Source organism: Lepidochelys olivacea, assembly GCF_965140295.1.
Source record: "Lepidochelys olivacea isolate rLepOli2 genome assembly, chromosome: 3".
NCBI lineage: Eukaryota > Metazoa > Chordata > Testudines > Cheloniidae > Lepidochelys > Lepidochelys olivacea.
The window spans coordinates 7843907-7864652 of record NC_140413.1 but is presented as its reverse complement, the minus strand read 5'-3'; the positions used below and the strand labels follow the sequence as shown (position 1 = coordinate 7864652).

Below are 20746 nucleotides of genomic sequence, written 5' to 3'. Positions count from 1 at the left end.
GTAAATCGAGCAAGCAGCAGCTAAGCAAGAGCTGGCTCCAAAATGTTTTTAAAGCAATATACAATTATATGAATTTTGAAAAAATAAAATCAAAGCCTATTAAAAGAGACCAACTAAAACTATTTTTATGTCATTTTATTAAAAATTTTATAAGGTCTAAAATCAAAATGTACATCTACTATAGGGTAATCTGTCTGCCCACTCATGTTAAAGTGCTAAAAATCAAATATTACAAAACTGATACTGGCCTACTGTAAACAAGTCTACCAAGAGCCAAGTAAGTAAAACCAGCTAACTTTAGGTACGATATCATGCTAATAACAAAAGTGCAACCACTACATACAAAATCTCACAAACACTAAAGCTTTCCCCCTCATTCAGAAATGGATGATGTTACAATACATACATGAGAATCTCAACAGAAACATTTGAAGAGATGAGAATGCCATTAAATTCACTGGTCTTCATCATGAGAACCTAGAACAGTTAATTACAGTTGAAAACTTCTAAGATAACCCATCTCAGAGTCATTATTCATCAGCAATCAACGTAACACAGTCATAAGATAAGTACATCAGCACAAAAGCGTAATCTGACATGAATTTTAACATTCCACAGCTCAAGTTGGACCTCTGGTAGCAATGATCTATCTGCATATGATATTAATTTGCCAGCAACATTCCTCCTGCTTTAATGGTGGAGTCCTGCAAGGCATCCTGAGACGGCTCTTCCATTGAAATATACAGAAGATTGAGTGAGTGAGTGGCTCAGACCTTAAATAAGTTTAGTGCTTGTAAAAGATACCAAGATTGACAGCAGTAGAGATGTCAATCTTCTAGTCGGTCTCTAGAACAATACAGTACAGTACAATGTAAGTTTTTCTCACCCTTCATCTTTGTATCTCAACTGTTAATTCGGCAGGACCAGTTCTGAAGAGGATAGTAATGCAGTATCTATACCATGGGTGGGCAAACTTTTTGGCCCGAGGGCCACATTGGGGTTGCAAAACTATATGGAGGGCCGGGTAGGGAAGGCTGTGCCTCCCCAAACAGCCTGGCCCCCGCCCTCTATCTGCCCCCTCCCCCTGACTGCCCCACTCAGAATCCTTGATTCCTACAACCCCCCCCCCCGCCCGCTTCTTGTCCCCTGACCGCCCCCTCCTGGGACCCCCACCCCTAACTGTCCTCTGGGACCCCACCTCCTATCCAACCCCTCCTTTTCCCTGTCCCCTGACTGCCCCAACCCCTATTCACACCCGACCCCTGACAGGTCCCCTGGGACTCCAATGCCTATCCAACCCCCCATTCCTCATCCCATGACCCCCCCCAAAACTTCCACCCCATCCAACTGCCCTCTGCTCTCTGTCCCCTGACTCCCCCCCCCCCCCCGGACCTCTGACCCATCCAACCCCTGCCGCTCCCTGACTGCTCCCCCAACCTCCAACCCATCCAACCGCCCCCTGCTCCCTGTCCTCTGACTGCTGCCCCTGGACCCCCTGCTCCCCGCCCCCTTATCATGCTGGAGCCTGCCACGCTGCTGCGCTGCCCAGCAAGAGCGGCAGGACAGAGTGCTGGCGGTGCGGTGTGCTCAGGCTGCGGGGGAGAGGGAAGAGCAGGGAAGGGGCTGGGGCTAGCCTCCCAGGCCAGGAGCTCAGTGGCCAGGCAGGGGGGTCCCGCAGACCGGATGTAGCCCGCGGGCCATGGTTTGCCCACCTATGATCTATACCCATGTTATCTTCAGCTTCTCTAATAAAAATCTGTAAGGGTACTAAATTGTGATGGAGGGTTATGACATGGATGCCTGCCCCTTAGGAACTAGACTGAGACCACCAGATTGATTTCAGCAGCAGTCCTTACATTACTACTAACCTGAGACGCTTCCAAACCAGAAGTCTATAGGTAAACTGTATCCTGTAATCAATCTCTGATCACCCATATTTCAAATATATGCTATATACAGCTCAGAACTAAAGCCTCTATAGCAAAAGTTACATTTAAAAAACTAAAACTAAGAAAATACCAATTTACAGCATTTGAGAGCAGGCAAGCTGCTTTACAACCAAATTTGCAGCTTTTTTTTTTTTTTTTAAGTGTTCCAAAACATTTTCCAAACAAGCCCCAAATAGTTTGTGATTCAATAGGCAAAACACTGTCCTTGAGAAATATTGCACTCTCAGACGAACTTGTACCTGTGACATCATTATTCTATCTTCATTATGCAAAGCTTCATTAAAACCATAGACGTTAGGGTGAAGCACGTTGAAGACATAGTAGCCAAAGGACTAGGAAATGAAGAACATTGCCAGCACTAGGGATGCTGTTGCCATAGGCAATCTGGCAAATGCCTGACTTTAACAGCCTGCAGTCAGAGATGCAACTCAAGTGGTTACTGAACATTTCATTGCCGCCAGCAATCACCTATTTTCTATGTAGGGTAGAGTTGGCCCTGAACAGAAGTATGCTGGCATGAAGTTTCAGAGGAAAGCAGGTTGGGCCGGCATGTAGTAGAAAGATCCAAGATGTTCACTCCTTGAGGACATGATGCTGTAACTGAAGTAATACAAACATAGATAGTCTTATGGCTAAGGCCTAAAACTGGGAATCAGGAAATCTTGATTTTATTTTCAGCACTGCTACAGCCTTCCTTGTAACCTTAGGTGACACAAACTCTCTCTGCCTCAGTTATCCCAACTGTAAAATGGGGATAATGCTAATACTAACTTTATACAAGTACTGTGATGCTTAATTCATCATTTTTAAAGGAATCTAAAATTGTGAGAAGACAGGTGCTTTAGAAATATGATGCAGTATTATATTAGTTCAGTTTTGAAGCTAATAGGATGTGGGGTTGGGACAATAGGGTGGTGGGGAAATCAGCAACTGGGACCAGAATGTTATATTTGAATCACTATTTAGGCTGTGCATTCCATGTACAGAATAGGTAAGCAAGAAAGTCTAAATTCTCACATTTGGAACCACAAACACAATTACCCCCCCCCAAAAAAATTTAACAGAGATTTAAAACAAAAAAACCCCAAACAAACCATGGATCTAACCTCAACCATTCCAAATCCCCCTCCCACAGTTAAACAAGTCACAGCATAATGCAAAACCGTTGTAAAACCAGAATACTATTGCAAACATAGCAATAAAGATCAATGTAAAAACTTCACTTTCAGTTACAACATTTAAAAAGTTGAAGATAATGGACTCCCCTTGAAAATCCAAATTCCTACAAAATAACATCCCTTTGCAAAAAAAAAAGTTGCTCAGTTGAAGTTAAATTTTAAAACAAGAACATGTTTCACCATTGTTGACGATATGGAATTGGAAGATTGTCACCCTAAAAGCCACTCTTAAACACATCTCATACCCATCTGCTTTAAAAGAGAGGATATAGAATAATCAGAGATTTAACATAATACACGACTGTGGCAGTTAGCTATACATACAGCCAATCCAACAGAAATCATAGGGTCTAGTCTGCCCTCCAGGCATGTGTGCACACTAACTTTTATCACTATTAATGGATTTACATAGAGGGGAGTGTATAGAGTAAGCTTCCAAAAATTTTTATTTGAAGTTGGTTTTGGTTCATGCCTCTCTTCTGGAGCAAAGCCTGGCCAGGCTGGGAAAAGCAATTTATAGCAAACAGATTTTTAAAGGCATGGCGACTCCCAGAACAACCTTTGATTTTAAAAACTAACATGGCTAAGTGATTTGCTGTCATGTCATTGGGGAATAATTAAAATGAATAATGGTTGCACAGCCTAAGTCTTGTTGCTCCAAAAAACCTCTGAAGTACATATCCTGGGTTTTTGCCCTTTTTTTTGCCCCTGAGGTTATGCCATCCAAGCACGTACGAAGTCTTTTCAACATGCCTCAAACAGGTCAAAAGGGGAATGAATATTAGGACAATGAAAAAATGTACAATTCCCAGCAGTATTCTACAGTAATGACTGAGGTAGGTTCAAATGTAACCAGTGTTTCTTCATGGTGAATGATACCTGAAACTACTTCAGATCAACTGTACCATTTAAAACATGACTTGACTTTGCCTGCAATGTCCACAAAGGCAAAAGGAGAGCAAAATTATTCATGTTTCCATAAAAATCAGAGAATTCTCTGTTCCGAATGATAGTGGCGAGCTGGATAGAAGAGACCCATCATATAGGCCAAATACTCTCTCCAGTGCACACTCCACCTAAACGGGCTCGGGGCCTACTGAGGGGGAATGTGAAAACCTGCTCCACCTCCAAGATTACAGAGCGGCAGCAGTTCCTGACCCTGACCACCCCTTCACCTCCTTTCCACAGAAGTGTAATCTGGCTGGTGGATCTATGCACTCATGGATCCACTGCTGCACTTCTTCCTCAGTACTCTCCCACCTACCTCTAAACCTCCCACTCCACAACAACTCAGTATAAAGGGATCTCTCACAGAGAATATTTCTGTGGTCTCCTGGTGGGTTCCCACATAAACTCCCTGCATCCATTTCACCCACCCCTCCAGACCCAAGCTGCAGAGATTGGGATCAGGATTTGTTCTTACAGGTCCATAAGGAGAGAGGTCAAACAATCTAGTTTAAAGAGAAAATCCAGGTTCCCCCATCGTGTGTTTGAGAGGTCAGGAACAGGGAATCTCACAGTTTTTGTATGTTAATTTAAAAATGGGTAGCTGAATATTATCTAGGTAACTGGCTTCAAATTGAGTTTTCCACCTCTCCCCACAGAAAAATTGTAAACAAGCAGAAAATTTAAATAGTATTTGGTAAAAAGGCAAGGACAATACCAATTTAAAAAAATCATGCCTTCCCTTCCCCATACCCTAACAATTGAGCCTGAACAATTCTGTAAGAACTGACCATCTTCACTGGAGTTTCCATTCTTCCTGCCGAATGCTCATTCTTTTGTTTTATTTCCAGCATAACTATTTTAAAAATGCCTGCTGATTTCTTACAGATGCCCTTTGTACAGTAGTTAATATCCTCCCTCTGTGCTTGATGACAAGTACCACTTTATTATCTAATCAGAGACAAAAGGGTTTCATGGAAGAACTCCTTCAAATATTCAAGTTTCCTTCTGCTTATTGGAACTCTTAACATGACCTCGCCAGTGAGTATTCAAAGGTAACAATTATTGAAATTCAAAGTATTTGGGGATTTTTCTAATAAGAAATCCAGCTATGGTATATGATGGGAAAATAACAAGTTATCAAATAAATTATTAATAATTATCTACTGGTAGGTTCAAAATGAAGCTACCACTAGCTTTTACTTTCGTTAATTTCCAGATTGCTGATCATTGGGCATCCTAGCACTGATGTAAGCACAATGACAGCTGGTTTTAAAAAGGCAAAGCCAAACTTCAGCTTCCTGATACAAAAAACCAGCACCAATGGGAAGCATGAGAATACTGAGTATTATCACATCACTGAGAAATGGACTCCAAGTAACACTGTTGTAGGAGCTTCTCCTTTATGTTGAAAGCAAATCAAGCACTGGTTCCATCCTCTTCAATAACCCGGTTCATGCTAGTACCATGTGTGATGTGGGTCATTGGGTTGTTGCTGAGATCCCTGATGCTGCTGTGACGTGACTGTTCATTGAGCCGATGTGAACTGCTATGCCTGGAGTGATCAGTCAGTCGTGACATGCTGCCATGAGGTAGTCTGTCTTCTATGCCTCTGTAGCTGCAGGGGGTGTACCTAATTTATAAAAACAAGGCCAATTTCATTATTACCGCAGGCAAGAGAGAGAGGGAGAGTGTGTGTAAGCATGTAAGTAAATAACTCTTGATTATATATAGTACTATGTTTTTATGAAAAACAGGAGGACTCATTCTACTTGGCTCTGCCACTGAACTCATGTGTGACCTCTGCCAAGTTGCTTTACCTTTCTATGTTTCCCCCCATCTATAAAATGAGGATAAAGATAATTACCATAGCACCATTCACACATTGAGAATAATAATTTGGTGAGTAAATACAGGTTACCCAATGGTCACTTCAACTAAGCTACTTTTTTTTTTTTTTTTTAATTTCAGTAGAACTACGACAATTTACTCCAGCTGAGGATCTGGAACGTTCTTCAGTTAGTCAAACTCACAGAAGTGTATAGAACAGCTGTGCTCAAACACTACACTGAACTTGGAAGAGATTTTGTTTCCCAGGTAGTAGATACTGTACACACATGGCACATTCTGTCTCAGTAGAGAAAGAGTTGTTGGCTGCATTCATACTCTGACTAATTCATACACTCATAATGACTGAAAGAAGTTACGGTGCATTTCCTCTTTCCAACCCAGATGTTAAAGTTCTTTAAGGACCAAATGGAGAGGATATAATCACTAGTTTGGGAAGGTGAATATTAGCAGAGGTTCAGAATCCAACCTCATGGTGGCCAAAGCATAGCCAAATGAAAAAGTGCAGGTAGTGACCAGGATTCCCCCTGCTAATTAATTCCATTTACATTAGAATTTTAAACTATGCATAGAACTCACCTGCCATCACGGGACCTATGCAGGCTGCCATGGTAGCTGCTTACTTTGCTGTGGACACTGCCTGCTTTGCTCCTCTGGTCATCCATCATAGCCAGATGAGTAGATGAAGCATGAGTGGAAGTCCCCTGAGTGGAAGTGCCCCTTGATTTTCGGATAATGGGGGTATTAGGATCCCTCAGAAGTGACTGAGCAAAATCGGGCTCCTGCAGCACCTGGCGGCTCTCATTTACAGCTCTAGTCAAAATATGGAATTGGAATAATTAATGTTAAAATAAAAAAATAGAGCAAAGTGATCACAACAGCTCTTCCAAACCGGCCTATGCTATCATTAAACATGTAGCTTTAATACACACATCATGGTCAAAATGTTACAACTTTGTACCTTAAGAGCAGTGAGGCAGAACAGTCAGGCCACTTATTTAGATGCCTACATATGGAATGAGTTGCCTAATTTTAAGCACCCCAATCTGAACATTTTGGCCAATGCTTAGAGAATTGCCCTGTAACCTGTAATTGCTCTTCTAGCACAGGCATGTAGGGCATACGGTAACATAATTGCAATGTAAATAAAAGCTTTGCCATTACCTCACACGACCCCAGCAGCTTCATGAATCCTATGGATCATGCAAGAACTAGAAGCAGTGTAATTTTCTTTTAAACCTGGAATTCCCTTATGGCCTTAACTCTGGAGTGTTCAGAGATATCGCCACAAGAACATCCTTGAGATAGTGCAGGAGATCAACATGCCCAGATTCCTGCAGAAGCAGTCATCTACATAAACAGAAAAAGTCACTACCTTCCCCAGAATGATATTTTAAAAACTGAATTATAAATGTCCGTAAAAGCAGCATATTTTGTGAAGTACAAAGTATACAGAATCTGTCTTTGCCTTAGCTCAATGATTGTGGTTCCCAGCCTGGTTTTTTGGAGCCCCTCTGTGTGGGATTGGTGGACGGGTGTACTTTTAGTATCCTCTAGCTATGCTCTGGCAGAGTTGCCAGTAATTTTTCCATCCATTTGATCTCTTTTTAGTCATTTTGTAGAATGGAAAACCCCCCCTTTTTTTAAGCTCTCGTTTGTGTTTCCCTTCCCCTAGGGTCTCCCACCTCACCTGATGGCCCCTTCTCATTCTCCCACTCATCAAAATGCTACACTGTCTACTTAGCATGGGGCTGTCCATTGACAGCTCTGTGAAGACAAATCAGCTCTGCCTCTCACTGCTGATTTATCTGCAATACAAACAGAAGAGAGCAGCTTGAGCCAGAAGGCTGGTGCGTACTCTCCTGCACCGGTAAGGGCTACCACAGGAACATGGCAACAAGCCTGAAAGCTTCAAGGAGCCACCCAGTACTTTAACTGAAGGAGAATGTTTAGGATAGAGCAACTGGTATCATGCAGCTTTCTCTACCCCATTGCTCAGATCCTCCACCCTATCTCCTACTCCATTCAGACTAGTCTGTCACCTCCAGGGATGTCCAGGCTAGGAAATATTGTCTTAGTCTCTACACAGCCTTAGTTGAAAGGGTGTATTTAGGTAGATAAAAGATTTATTAATTATACTAAGTTGCTATGAATCTTATACAAGTGACCACATTTAGTAGGTTACCTTTTGTCTTAAAATCTGCCCCAACTATATTGAGTGCAATTTTCCTCCATTTTTAGTAGAAGACCACTTTAGTGTTAAGCACTGGATTTGTCAGTCCATTGAGATGTCACTTAAGACAGATTTCACTGGAATTAATTGTATTATACTGCAGTTTGGTAGGGGCTTCAATGCACAATAGAAGGATTAAGAAGTGTACACAACTGCTGCAGAATCATGGTGGAAAACATGTTTGCTTCATTTCAATAGAAAGGATCAGTTGTCTAGCTAGGGAGATGGTGCTTATAGAGAAGGAAGCTATACTACTGCACACTTCAGAAAGTGACAAAAATGTGCAGTATTGTGGCATATCCCATTTCCTCTAAGAACAAGGAAGCAGAATAGCTTCATAATAGATGAAGAATGTTAATTTGATTCTGTTATCGAGAAAACAAATCGGGTGCAAATACAGGATGGGCTTGTTTGTTTTTTTGTTTGCTTTTCAGATATACTGAACAGTGCAGCATTTCTAGGCAAGTTGCCTCTGCTGCCATCCCCCTCTGCAAGAAGGAACTGGTTTGGACAGGATTAACTTGAAGTGCTCTCTCAGGATTACAGGCAAGAAAGGGTTTATTTGCCAATATTACACTGGTAAGTCTTTCACATAACAGCACTCACTCTTTTTTCCTGCGTCCATGAAAAAAGCTGGCCCATTCAAAGCAGGTCTTTTTACTTCCAACCCAAAAGACAGAAGGGATCCCAACTACTAGAGCCATAAGATACTTCATCAGAAAGAGAATCAGGTCTGGGCGACTCATCTGAGAGATCTAGAGAGAGGAAAACAGAAAAGAACATGTTGCAAACCATTATAGTTTGCTACTCCAGCTATTAACTAAATTAAAATAACTGTCTCAGCCTTGAGCCAAAGTAAACATCATCAGGGTTCCTTTGTTTCACAGTTCTATAGAACTTCACAGAATAATGTGCAGGCTGGTGCAGTGTAAAAACAAACGATTCAACTGCTGGGAGGTCTTGTATTTCTGGTCTGGTGTGGTGTCTGCTGAACAATTTTGAAATATTATAGGTTAAAAATGAGCCTTTATAATTTGCAAATAGAGATAAACTACATAAACCCATGTGCTCCAACTTCTGTTGGAAAATCAATAATACAGACACCTCCACATCACGGAACATATTCAACAACCCCTTGTCCCTTATTCCAGTGAGGAGCAGATTCTTGTTTTCCATCCCCTAGAGCCTTGGTTTGTCAGCAAGATGCTACTACACGATTCTTATTCTTACTCCCCATTGGATGATTCATGAAGAAACAATCACAGCTTATACTAAGTCCTTATTAACAAACAAACAAACAATGCGGGCACTCGTTTGACAAAATTTATGATCAGTACATTTTGAGAACTTCTTGAGTTGTAGCCGCAAGACATGAACCATAAAAAAAACAAGATTTCAAGCTGAAGTTCAAAAGAACTAATTTTGCCTGAACCACCCCACCCCCTAGTTGCAAGTAGAGCTAATTCACTCTGCATTCTCTGCTTTGCACTGCTATAGTATCCCAGAACTATTCACGTGACACTTTCACTAAAACCGTCACAATTAAAAAAATACCCTCAGTCTCAGATGTCCACGATCAGGAAGCCATTTCCTATCTCAGGATCTCCAACTTCTGGTCAACCTTCATTGAAAGCTTCCACTGGCAGTATACGATGTGCCATTAAATGATGTAGGAAATAATCTGAGGAGCAGAATACCACTACCAGAGATGTGCTTCATGCAATATGGTCTTAAACATAAAACACTCATTTTCTGTTTACTAGCAATATAAATATTTACTTAGAGTAAAAAAAGAAAGCAGTGTGATGATCTGAACGTAATACCATGCATACAATGCCCTAAATTAACACTGGGCAAACAAACAATGATAAAGAGGTCTTTTCACAGGAAGAAAATTCAACTGGAGTGTCATCAAGCAGGGTTCAGCAGCTGTTTTATCAAGATAACTTTATAAAAGCAATGGAGTGGCTGATGAACTACTGTCTACTCAATTGCATCTCATTTTTTGATGTGCATGTCAGTAGATGTACATACCAGTGAAGATACAGTAGTAATTATTATAACTCTATGCATCTCTGTAGTGTCTTCTCTTCCAAGGATCTCAGAGCCCTTTACAAATAGTAGCATTTACTTTTGATGTTGGCAAGTATAATCATCCCCATTTTACAGATGAGAAAAATGGAGGCACAGAGAGGTTAAGTGACTTTCCCAAAGTCACACTGCACATCCATGGCAAAAAAGAATACAAACCAAAATTCATGACAGCCAGTCTTGTTCTTTAACTACTATATGGCATTCCTTCATCATGGACATAGATTTTTTTAAAAAATGATTAAACCAGAAACACAATGAGCATTATCATGAGACTTTTCTTTGAGTTCCTGTTTGAATCAAGTGAGCTCAATTTTCCCATTGTCATTAGTTTGCTCAGCATCTCTTTTAATCTAGTTTCCATCACTTTCTGCCAAAGAGAAACTACTGATGTTGAATGCCTTTGACAATACTATAGACTTCTCCATATTTTTATCCATTTAACCATACAAAACTGGTCTGAAAGCTTCCTAGGTGGTATTGTACACAACCCTATTATGGTGATGGTTTTTGTTTCTTTGTTTTTTCTCTTTTAAGTGGACCATTCTGTTGATATCAAACAAGTATCCTGAATTAAGCTTTCAAAAAAATAGCCTAATTACTACACAAGAAGTACATTTTATACAATTTGAATAGCTTTGAAACATGTAAATGGGGCACTAACTTGGTGGGAAGCATCATTTCCTAATGAAGATTAAAAGATTTGGATAGACTTTTATATACAAGAGTCTATTCCCTGCATACTGGACCAAATTCTCTACTGGCATAACTATAAATGACTTATTGGATTTACACCATCACAGAATTTAGTCCATTGTATTAATATTATGAAGTTATGCCTCTGCTACCAAAGCCCCCAATGATCTACTGATCATTATAATGCCTGTTTCACAGGATATGCTCTGAAAAGTACCACGCTTAATTCAGTACTTGAATCACAGCATACCATCATTTTAACTTCAATCAGTAGTTGAAGTTAACTCCAACTTCAAGGAGTTTTATGTTGGTCCTGTTGTTACCTACTAGACATCCCTGTGTGTGAAGAAACCTAATCAATTTCCCCCAAAATATCCTTATCTGAAAATCTTATGATAAAAATGGTCAAAAGAATAAAACTTAAAAACCACGCCAATTATAAACTGTACCCTAACAACAATCTTGTAGACTTGTGAATGTACAGTATCTCCTAGTCCTATAGAAATGATGCATCATTGTTTACTACTGCAAATAATTGAATCTTCACTGCATAGATTAAGTGCAAGCCAATACTTTAATACAAATGTATTCATTTGGATTATATCAGCACTTTTGGGTTCAGCGCATCCATGCTTGGTGGATTTCCAAAGGGTCCCAGGTGAAACTTATAATATATATATATATATATATATATATATATATATATATATATATACACACACACACACACACACACACACATATATATATATTATATATTGTGACAGGGTCAGGCCAGATGGCTACAGGAGAGTGATAGAAGGCAGATATATTAGCCCCAGGTTAAGTGGGTCCCTTTTCCCTGGGTCAAGTAACAGGGAAGGTTCCAGAACAATCAGGAACTTTCTGGAAACAATTAAGGCAGACAGGTTGATTGTAACTAATCAAGAAGCTGCTAGAATCAATTAAGACAGGCAGGTTAATCAGGGTACCTGGGTTTAAAAAGGAGCTCACTTCAGTTTGTGTTGTGCGACTGAGGAGCAAGAAGCTGAGAGTGAGAAGGTGTACTACTGGAAGACTGAGAAGTACAAGCATTATCAGACATTAGGAGGAAGGTCCTGTGGTGAGAATAAAGAAGGTGTTGGGAGGAGGCCATGGGGAAGTAGCCCAGGGAGTTGTAACTGTCACGCAGCTGTTACATGAGCCACGGTAGACAGCTGCAATCCACAGGGCCCTGGGCTGGAACCCGGAGTAGAGGGCAGGCCCCAAGTTCTCCGCATCCCTCCAACTCCCTACTTGATACCGGAGGAGTTGACCTGGACTGTGGGTTCCACCAGAGGGGAAGGTCTCTGGCCTGTTCCCCGATCCACTACGTGGATCAGCGGAAACTGTGGGGATTGTTGTTCTTCCTTTTCCCCATGCTGGCCAGTGATGAAGCTAACTGAGCGAACAGCAGATTTGAGCCACAAAAGCGGCCAAACTGAGGGCTGCCGTGAACCTCTGAGGCAAGCAAATCCGCCAATAAACACAAGACCCACCAAGGCAGAGGAGGGACTTTGTCACTATATATATGTGTGTGCGTGCACACACACAAACCACCCCCCACTAACTAAAACCCTCAAATTTTATTATTCGCTTGAGATTTTTTTTAAAGTACTTTAAGTCTCTTCCCCCACCCCCCCCCCAAAAAAAGGAAAAAGAAACACTATTTAAAAACAAAAAAAACCCTTACATTCATCTCTGGAAACTGAAGTTTAATATATAGACTTCTATTTTAACCCATTCAAACTAAGAGTATGTATGTGCCTTAAACCGAGTCCATTACCTCCATAGATTCTACCACACTTGTTACAATTAGCATAACAAACTTGAAATTATTCCTCTACAACCATAAAACTGAGAAAACGAGGTTTAAAACCCAAAAGCTCATAGCACATTTCCAAAATGTTTGGCACTTACATAATTTCAAATCTAATACAATCATATGCTTTCACAGGAACTGTTTTTTTTATTTTTTTTTTTAAAGAGTCAAAGTATGCAAAGCCCAACCAGAATTTACCCTCAGGATTTCATTTAATTTTAGTCCAGATGATTTCCAGTTATGCTATGCGGCCCTTATGCAGAGAGTGGACAAAGTACAATTTACAGTAGTCAAGCATCATAGGATTTGAGACATTAAGAGTATTGAGTCATATGAAATTACATATTTGATTTGAACTATCCACACTCCTACCACCATTTTGTTCAAGCACAAAGCATTCTCCAAAAATATAAAATCAGCAGAGTATCTTAATGTAATGGAAACTACTACTACTTTAATCTGATTAAGCCACACATCAACATCTCTAGAAGTGGAAGTTTTCTGTTTGCAGGCAGTGGCTAAAATATCTTAACTTTACTAGATGCCTCATCAGTAGTACTTTGATCTTTGTTCCAATGATCCTCTGGTTTTCTAAGCTTCCAAATAGGTTAGAAACTCTGAGACCTTAGATTCTACTCTCTCTCTCCTGAGGAATCTAGATTATTGGACTACTGGGGTGACTATGAATCTGCAGAGGCAATATACTCCAAGGATTCCAGGCACATATGAGAACCTTTACTTACTCCTCCAAGTAGTGCAGATCTCTAGTTCAGAGAATAGCCAACAGCAGCAATTTCCTGGGGAAGAGCTCTGGCAAAGAAGTAAATCAATATAGCATGATTTATAGATCTGAAATAAGAATTTCCTTAAGTTTCATAACTTGTCTAGGTCAGATGTAAATGAGGATGTACAATGCTGTGACTGAATTTGTAGGACAATGATATAAAACTTCATATAACTTCCATATGAGTAAACTGTGTGAGGAGGAGAGAATGGGCAGAATTCCCAGTTTCTTTTCATCTCCTGGAAGGAGACAGTGAATAGGACGACAAAATCTGTGAAGGAGGATGATTTGGGGAATACTGGGCAGTCTAGATGCCACAGAGATCTGTCCTTACACCTAATCTAATAAATGGTTACAATATCATCCTTTCCTCCCACTTGCTGTATCAGGATTTGCTGGCTTGTCTGGCAGAGCTCCTTGACATCCCACTGTCAGAAAGTAGGGAATAAGTCATTTAAGTTTCTGACATGGATGAAAAAGAACAGGAAGTTTGTCCTGCCAATAAATGAAGGGATTCTCAGAGCCTCCAAAAGATATGCCTTATATGTACTTCAATGCCATTTTATTGCTACTCGATATACAGTTTTAATCTAGATTTCTTTTAATCAGGGTTTGTATGAGAACAATCAGTAACTGAGAAGACATTGTTGTATGCAGTGTTGCTGTAGCTGTGTCAGTCCCAGGATATTATTAAGAGAGACATGAGGTGAGTGAGGTAATATCTTGTATTGGACCAACTTCTGTTCAAGCTTTCAAAAGCCTCTCTTACCAACAGAAGTTGGTCCAATAAAAGATATTACCTCACCCACCTTGTCTCTAGACAAGAATTTCCTTCAATTTCATTACACTTAAGATATAAAAAGAGGTAATGACCAGCACAGAACCAAGTAATGTTGCAGTCCTATTAACAAATGTGTCTGTGCATTGATAAAGCTAAAACCCAACACACAGACCTTGAAAAGTCAAAGAACAAATGGTCCAGTAACACAGTCAAAAAGAATGAGTGGTGCTCAGATCAGCTGGCCAAAGTGGTAGGAAAGGAATTGATAGCGGTAGGAGCTATAATCCTCTAAAGTCTAGACTCACAGTGAAAGTGGGAATCCAATATAGCAGTGCTTCTCAACCAGTGGGTTGCAATCAATGGTGTTTGTGTGTGCATAGTCATACTTTCACAATAAAAGTGTAAGGAGGTTGTGAAAATTCTTGACTTTAAACAAAACGAGTTATCAACCTGAAAATATTGAGAAACAGTGCAACTGAGTAGTCAGAGAGCCTTTCAGACAGTTCAAGGTGTGTATTTCCCCAAGACCAGGGATCTGCAGAGGCAATTCTTAAAGGGGAATATTGTTTCAGATGTTGATAATAACTTTTGGGATTCCACTCATCCAATTTAGATGAATCCTTTTCAATAAGGCTTACAGGCAGAGTTCTCCTCCTGCATGAATCCTTTTTGGCAGCATTTCCCAAACTTTTGAAAGCCAAGAGCTAAATTGAGGAAAATGAAAACAATCACAACCCTCTTCAACCCTGCCATGTGCTGCTAAAGGTCTCCCTATATTTTAGGATACTAAATTAAGTTGTATATTTAGAGCATATCAAATTTTTATTTGATAGCTCTTTGTAATTTGAAATTCTTCTCTAACGTTTTGATGAGCAGTGAAATTGTTAACAATGTTAACATTTAAAAGCATCATCATTGGGCTCTGAGTTAGCAGCCATTGACATTAATTGGGCAGTTTACACCTCAGAGCTATTGCTTCAACCTCTTTGCAAACTCGGAAAACATCACTGCATATTTTACACTTGGGTCACATTTTGAAAGTTTTTCCCCCCACAACCACAACAGCTAGAGACTGATATTTTTAAACAATGATGTGTCAGACTCTGGAGAGCAAATGAGAGGTCTAGCTGCACTCCCCACCATCTTCTACAGGGAGTGCTCTAGTTTAGGAAACCCTGCTTTACCTTAAGGGCCCATCATACTGTGTATATTTACAATCAGATGTGTCTTACTCCACTAGTAGGTCCCATTGACTAAAATGAACTAAATGAATGAATAAGTTAGGGAAAATGTTAAAAGAGTGACCAGATCACAGTCTGACAACAGGGGGCAACAAAACAGAAATGGAGGAGGAGGGTTTTCCTTTCTTCCCCTGTAGCTCATGCACTACATCAAGACTGTGACTCGGATTACACATTAATTGCTTTTAAAGCCTTTGGGTCCACACACTACTTTAAGAGTGAGGATTTGTGGAAACATCTAAAGCAGCAGCATACATTCACTCTGAGCAGAAGCTAAGGTTGCCAAATCTGAATGAAGCTATTCTGGGAGATTCCCGCCCCCTCCCCCACACACGACATAATGTCATTTTCTTAAAATAGGCTATTAAAATCTCCCGGCGTGCTTTCAATAGTGACTGGGATATCGATGCTGATTCCGGGAGACTTCAGGCCAATCCTGGAGGGTTGGCAACCCTAGCTGAAGCACTCCTACAAGAACACACAAAAATAGGGTATTAATGTAAAATAAAGGGTTGAAATTTAAGTGCAATTGAAAATATCATTTGGGAGCTAGACATTTTGACAAAACCTTTTACAAAAGATAAAATCCAATGTGGGAGGGGAAGAATGAAGATACCAAGTCACAACTCACTCAAGAGTCACAGAAAGCTTTTTTCTTTTAAAAAGCATATTTTAAGGAAATATCACCACTATAAAAAGTAGCTGAAAAAAGATGCATCCAAGAGTATTCTGGTTCTTCTTTCAGCATACCAGAAAAGTGGATAAAAGCTACGTCAGTCAGCAGGGGCTTACTGTTATAACCTGCTGCAAATACTAAAGTTTATTTTTTAAAATCCTCCAAGTTGAACTATTGATATAGACTGTTAAAAGGGAAAAACTTAAATGCTATTAAAGGATTAAAAGTGTGTGTGCACCTCTCCTACTGACTTTTCTACAGAACTCGTTGCATCTGCTGATCTAGGCCTCGTTAAACGGTACAAAACAAATATTACGATGACAAGAAACACCAAGAATTGCATAACATGAAGCACTGTCACAGGATTTTGTCTTCTTTACCCACACTAATGAAGAGCTCTATTAAATCAGTATTGAAAGAACTTGTACTGTAACTCACTCATGAGAGAAAAGTGTTAAATACAATCTGACATACATGCACTCTATCTCCGTGGCATAAAGAAAGGTCCCACTTAAAATAAAATCCCTTTTAACTAGTGACACGCTGGCAGACCAGGTGTCCGCTCTTGCCAAGCCTCAGCCAAGCACTGACAAATTCATTGCTGGAAACCAGTCCAGCTCACCTGTGTGTTAGTATGCTTAAGATGAGATAACTTGGTCTCTTGGGACTGGAAGCAACCTGAATCTTTTATGATCTTTGGTGTAAAGCACCCATCACTAAGTCCCGCTTGCCTGGGTGGAAGGATAGACTGGATTGCCCAAAAGGACCTTCTGTGACTCCATGACAAGACTGTTATAGTGCTCCAGGAGTTCACATTTGTTACTGGGTTGGTGAAATCTAATTATAGAACATATAACCCATTTGGGGTCTCTCCCCTGCCTTGTTGACAGTCTGCCCTGAGGTCAGCAGTCATGGTTATGAGCCACTCCAGACAGCATGACAACTAGATAGTCTGATGATCAAAAGTAGGAACATGAAAATGCTAGAAAAAGCACAGGCTTTTTATGAAATTTGACTTCACCAATCCAAATCCCGAAGTGAAGAGTTCACAGAGAGTTTAAAGTCAAGTTCAACTGTAGTTATTTAAACAATTGCACAAAATGTTACATGGGTTAAGATACTATGGGTATCCTCTTCAGAGAATGAAACTGCATCTATGGTACTTCTCACTTTAAAAAAAACAACCTTAGATTTTCTTTGTTGCATTTATTTAAGTAAAAAAACAACAACAGTATGAAGATAATCTGCCAACTACAATGAATAGACTTCAAAGACTTTTTAGTGAACTATGTCCAAGGCATTCCTGTTTCATATCACCTTTTAGGCTTTGGTTCATGACACATACTGTAGCAACTTACATGGCATGACATCTCCTTCAACAAGGACAAGTACAGAGACCTACACTTTGGATGAAAGAATCCCATGCACTGCTACAGGCTGGGGACCAGCTGGCTAAGCGGCAGTTCTGCAAAAAAGGACCTGGGGATTACAGTGGACAAGAAGCTAGATATGAGTCAACAGTGTGCCCTTGTTGCCAAGAAGGCTAACGACATATTGGACTGCATTAGTAGGAGCATTGCCAGTAGATCGAGGGAAATTATTATTCCCCTCTTTTCGGCACTGGTGAGGCCACATCTGGAGTATTGAGTACAGTTTTGGGGCCGCCACTACAGAATGGAGGTGGACAAATTGGAGAGAGTCCAGTGGAGGGCAACAAAAATCATTAGGGGGCTGGGACACATGACTTATGAGGAGAGGCTGAGGGAACTGGACTTACTTAGTCTGCAGAAGAGGAGAGTGAGGGGGAGGATTTGATAGCAGCCTTCAACTACCTGAAGGGGGGTTCCAAAGAGGATGGAGCTCGGCTGTTCTCAGTGGTGGCAGATGACAGAACAAGGAGCAATGGTCTCAAATTGCAGTAGAGGAGGTCTAGGTTGGATATTAGGAAACACTATTTCACTAGGAGGGTGAAGCATTGGAATGGGTTCCCTAGGGTGGTGGTAGAATCTCCATCCTTAGAGGTTTTTAAGGCCTGGCTTGACAAAGCCCTGGCTGGGATGATTTAATTGGTGTTGGTCCTGCTTTGAGTAGGGAGTTGGACTAGATGACTTCCTGAGGTCTCGTCTAACCCTAATCTTCTATGATTTAGGACATTCGCACACCTACACAAATGATTTAGACACAGGGTACATTTACCCAGCAAGTAGGATCCAGATGTAGCAAGTCTCAGAGCTTGGCTTACAGAATCAGGCTTGTGGGGCTCATGCTACAGCACTAAAAAAAAAAAAAAAACTCTGTAAACATTCAGGCACTGGCTAGAACTCTGGTTCTGAACTGGTGCCCCCACCCCTCTTCCTAGCCTTCAGAGCCCCAGCCAGAAAAATCTACCCAGCTATTTTTTAGTGCTGTAGCATGAGCCCGAGTCTCAGACTTCTATTTAGCATTAGAAGTGCTGGCCTGCCACTCACACTTCTCTGTCAATCTTAAATGTTATCAGGGAACTTCAAGCAAATAATTGAGACAATCTATTTCTTTAGTTTCCTATTCGGCAGCTTTGCAGATGCGAGGGAATCCTCGTATATTGTAACAAATGTATAATACAAAAAGCAAACATAAGGGCACTTACTCCTTATCAGGCTGTCAAGGGCTTTCAATGACCTAAAAATATTGACAAGTCAAGTCTCTCTCATAGGCGTAACAGAACTGAATGCAAGAACATAAGAATGGCCATATTGGGTCAGACCAGTGATCCATCTAGCTCAGTATCCCATTTTCTGACAGTGGCCAGTGCCAGATGCTTCAGAGGGAAAAGAACAGAACAGGGAAATTTTGAGTGATCAGTCCCCTGTTGCCCAGTCTCAGATTCCAGCAGTCAGAGATTTAGGGACACCTAAAAGATAGGTGAGGTATGACTTTTCTTTACAAAAGCTGTGTTGACTTTTCCCCAACACATCATGTTCACCTACGCATCTGATAATTCTGTTCTTTACTATAGTTTCAACTAATTTGCCTGGTACCAAAGATAGGCTTACTGGTCTGTAATTGCCAGGATCACCTCTGGAGCCTTTTTTAAACATCAGTATTACATTAGCTATTGTCAGTCATCTGCTACAGAGGCTGATGTAAGCAATAAGTCACATACCACAGTTAATAGTTCCGCAATTTCATATGGGAGCTCCTTCAGAACTCTTGGATGAATACTCTCTGGGCCTGGTAACTTTTTATTGTTTATCAGATTGTTCCAAAACCTCATCTATTAACCTCTCAATCTGGGACACTTCCTCAGATTTGTCACCTAAAAAGAAGGGCTCAGGTGTGGGAATCTCCTTCACATCCTCTGCAGAGAAGACCAATGCAAAGAATTCATTTAGCTTCTCTGCAATAGCCTTGTCTTCTTTGTGTGTTTCTTTAGCACCTTGATCCTCCAGTGGCCCAGCTGATTGTTTGGCAGGTTTCCTGCTTCTGAAGTACTTAATTTTTGGCAGGTAGTTTCTGTGTCTTTTGCTAGTTGCTTTTCAAATTCTTTTTTGGCCTGCCTAATTATTACACTTGACCTGCCAGAGTTATGTTCCTTTCTATTTTCCTCAGGTGGATTTGACTTCTAATTTTTAAAAGATGTCTTTCTGTCGCTAAATCACCTCTTTTACTCTGTTTAGGCATGGTGACTGTCATCTTACCATTTTTCTTTTAATTTGGGGTACACGTATAGTTTGAGCCTCTATTATGGTGTTTTTAAAAGTTCCCATGCAGCTTGCAGACATTTTCACTTTTCCTTTTGATTTCCATTTATCTAGGCTCCTCATTTTGGTGTAGTTCCCCTTTTTGATGAAAAACACTACTGTTACAGGTTTCTTTGGTATTTTCCCACCTAAAAGGATGTTAAATTTAATGAGATTATGGTCATTATTACCTGAATGGTTCAGCTATACTCACTTCTTGGACTAGATGCTATGCTCCATTTGGTCTCCATTTAAATCAAGAACTGCCTCTCCTCTTGTGGGTTCCAGGACTAGCCTCTCTGAGAAGCAGCCATTAATGGTGTCCAGACATTTTATCTCTGCATCCTATCCTGAGGTGACATGTTCCCAGTCAATGTGGGGACAGCTGAAATCTCCCATTATTGGGTTTTCTGTTTTTGTAGCCTCTCTAATCTCCCTGAGCATTTCACAACCACCATCCGAGTCAGGTGGTCAGTAGTATAGTCCTACTGCTATACTCTCATTATTGAAGCATGGAATTTTAGTGATTCCATCATAGTGTCTGATTCATTTAAGATTTTTATTACTATATTTGACTGTGCTTTCTTTCACATATACTGCCACTCCCCCACCAGTGTGACCTACTCAGTCATTCTTATATATTTTGTATCCTGATACTAGTGTTCCATTGATTATCATCGTTCCACCAAGTTTCTGTGACGCTTTTTATATCAATATCCTCATTTAGTACCAGACAATCCAGTTCACCCATCTTAGTATTTAGAC

General features: G+C 40.5%; 1 protein-coding gene across 2 annotated transcripts in view; it reads right to left on the bottom strand.

Moving 5' to 3' along the window:
* Window positions 1-3610: 3610 nt before the first annotated feature.
* Window positions 3611-20746, bottom strand: part of FZD3 (frizzled class receptor 3) — a 102892-nt gene continuing 85756 nt past the window's right edge. For both annotated transcript variants that reach the window (XM_084622963.1, XM_084622964.1), the window contains 3 exons: window positions 8760-8908; window positions 6500-6733; window positions 3611-5705 (listed from right to left, as the gene is read on the bottom strand). In XM_084622963.1, the coding sequence (XP_084479089.1) occupies window positions 5492-5705; window positions 6500-6733; window positions 8760-8908 (597 nt within the window). In that variant the 3' untranslated portion in view covers window positions 3611-5491. The remainder of the gene's footprint in view (window positions 5706-6499; window positions 6734-8759; window positions 8909-20746) is intronic.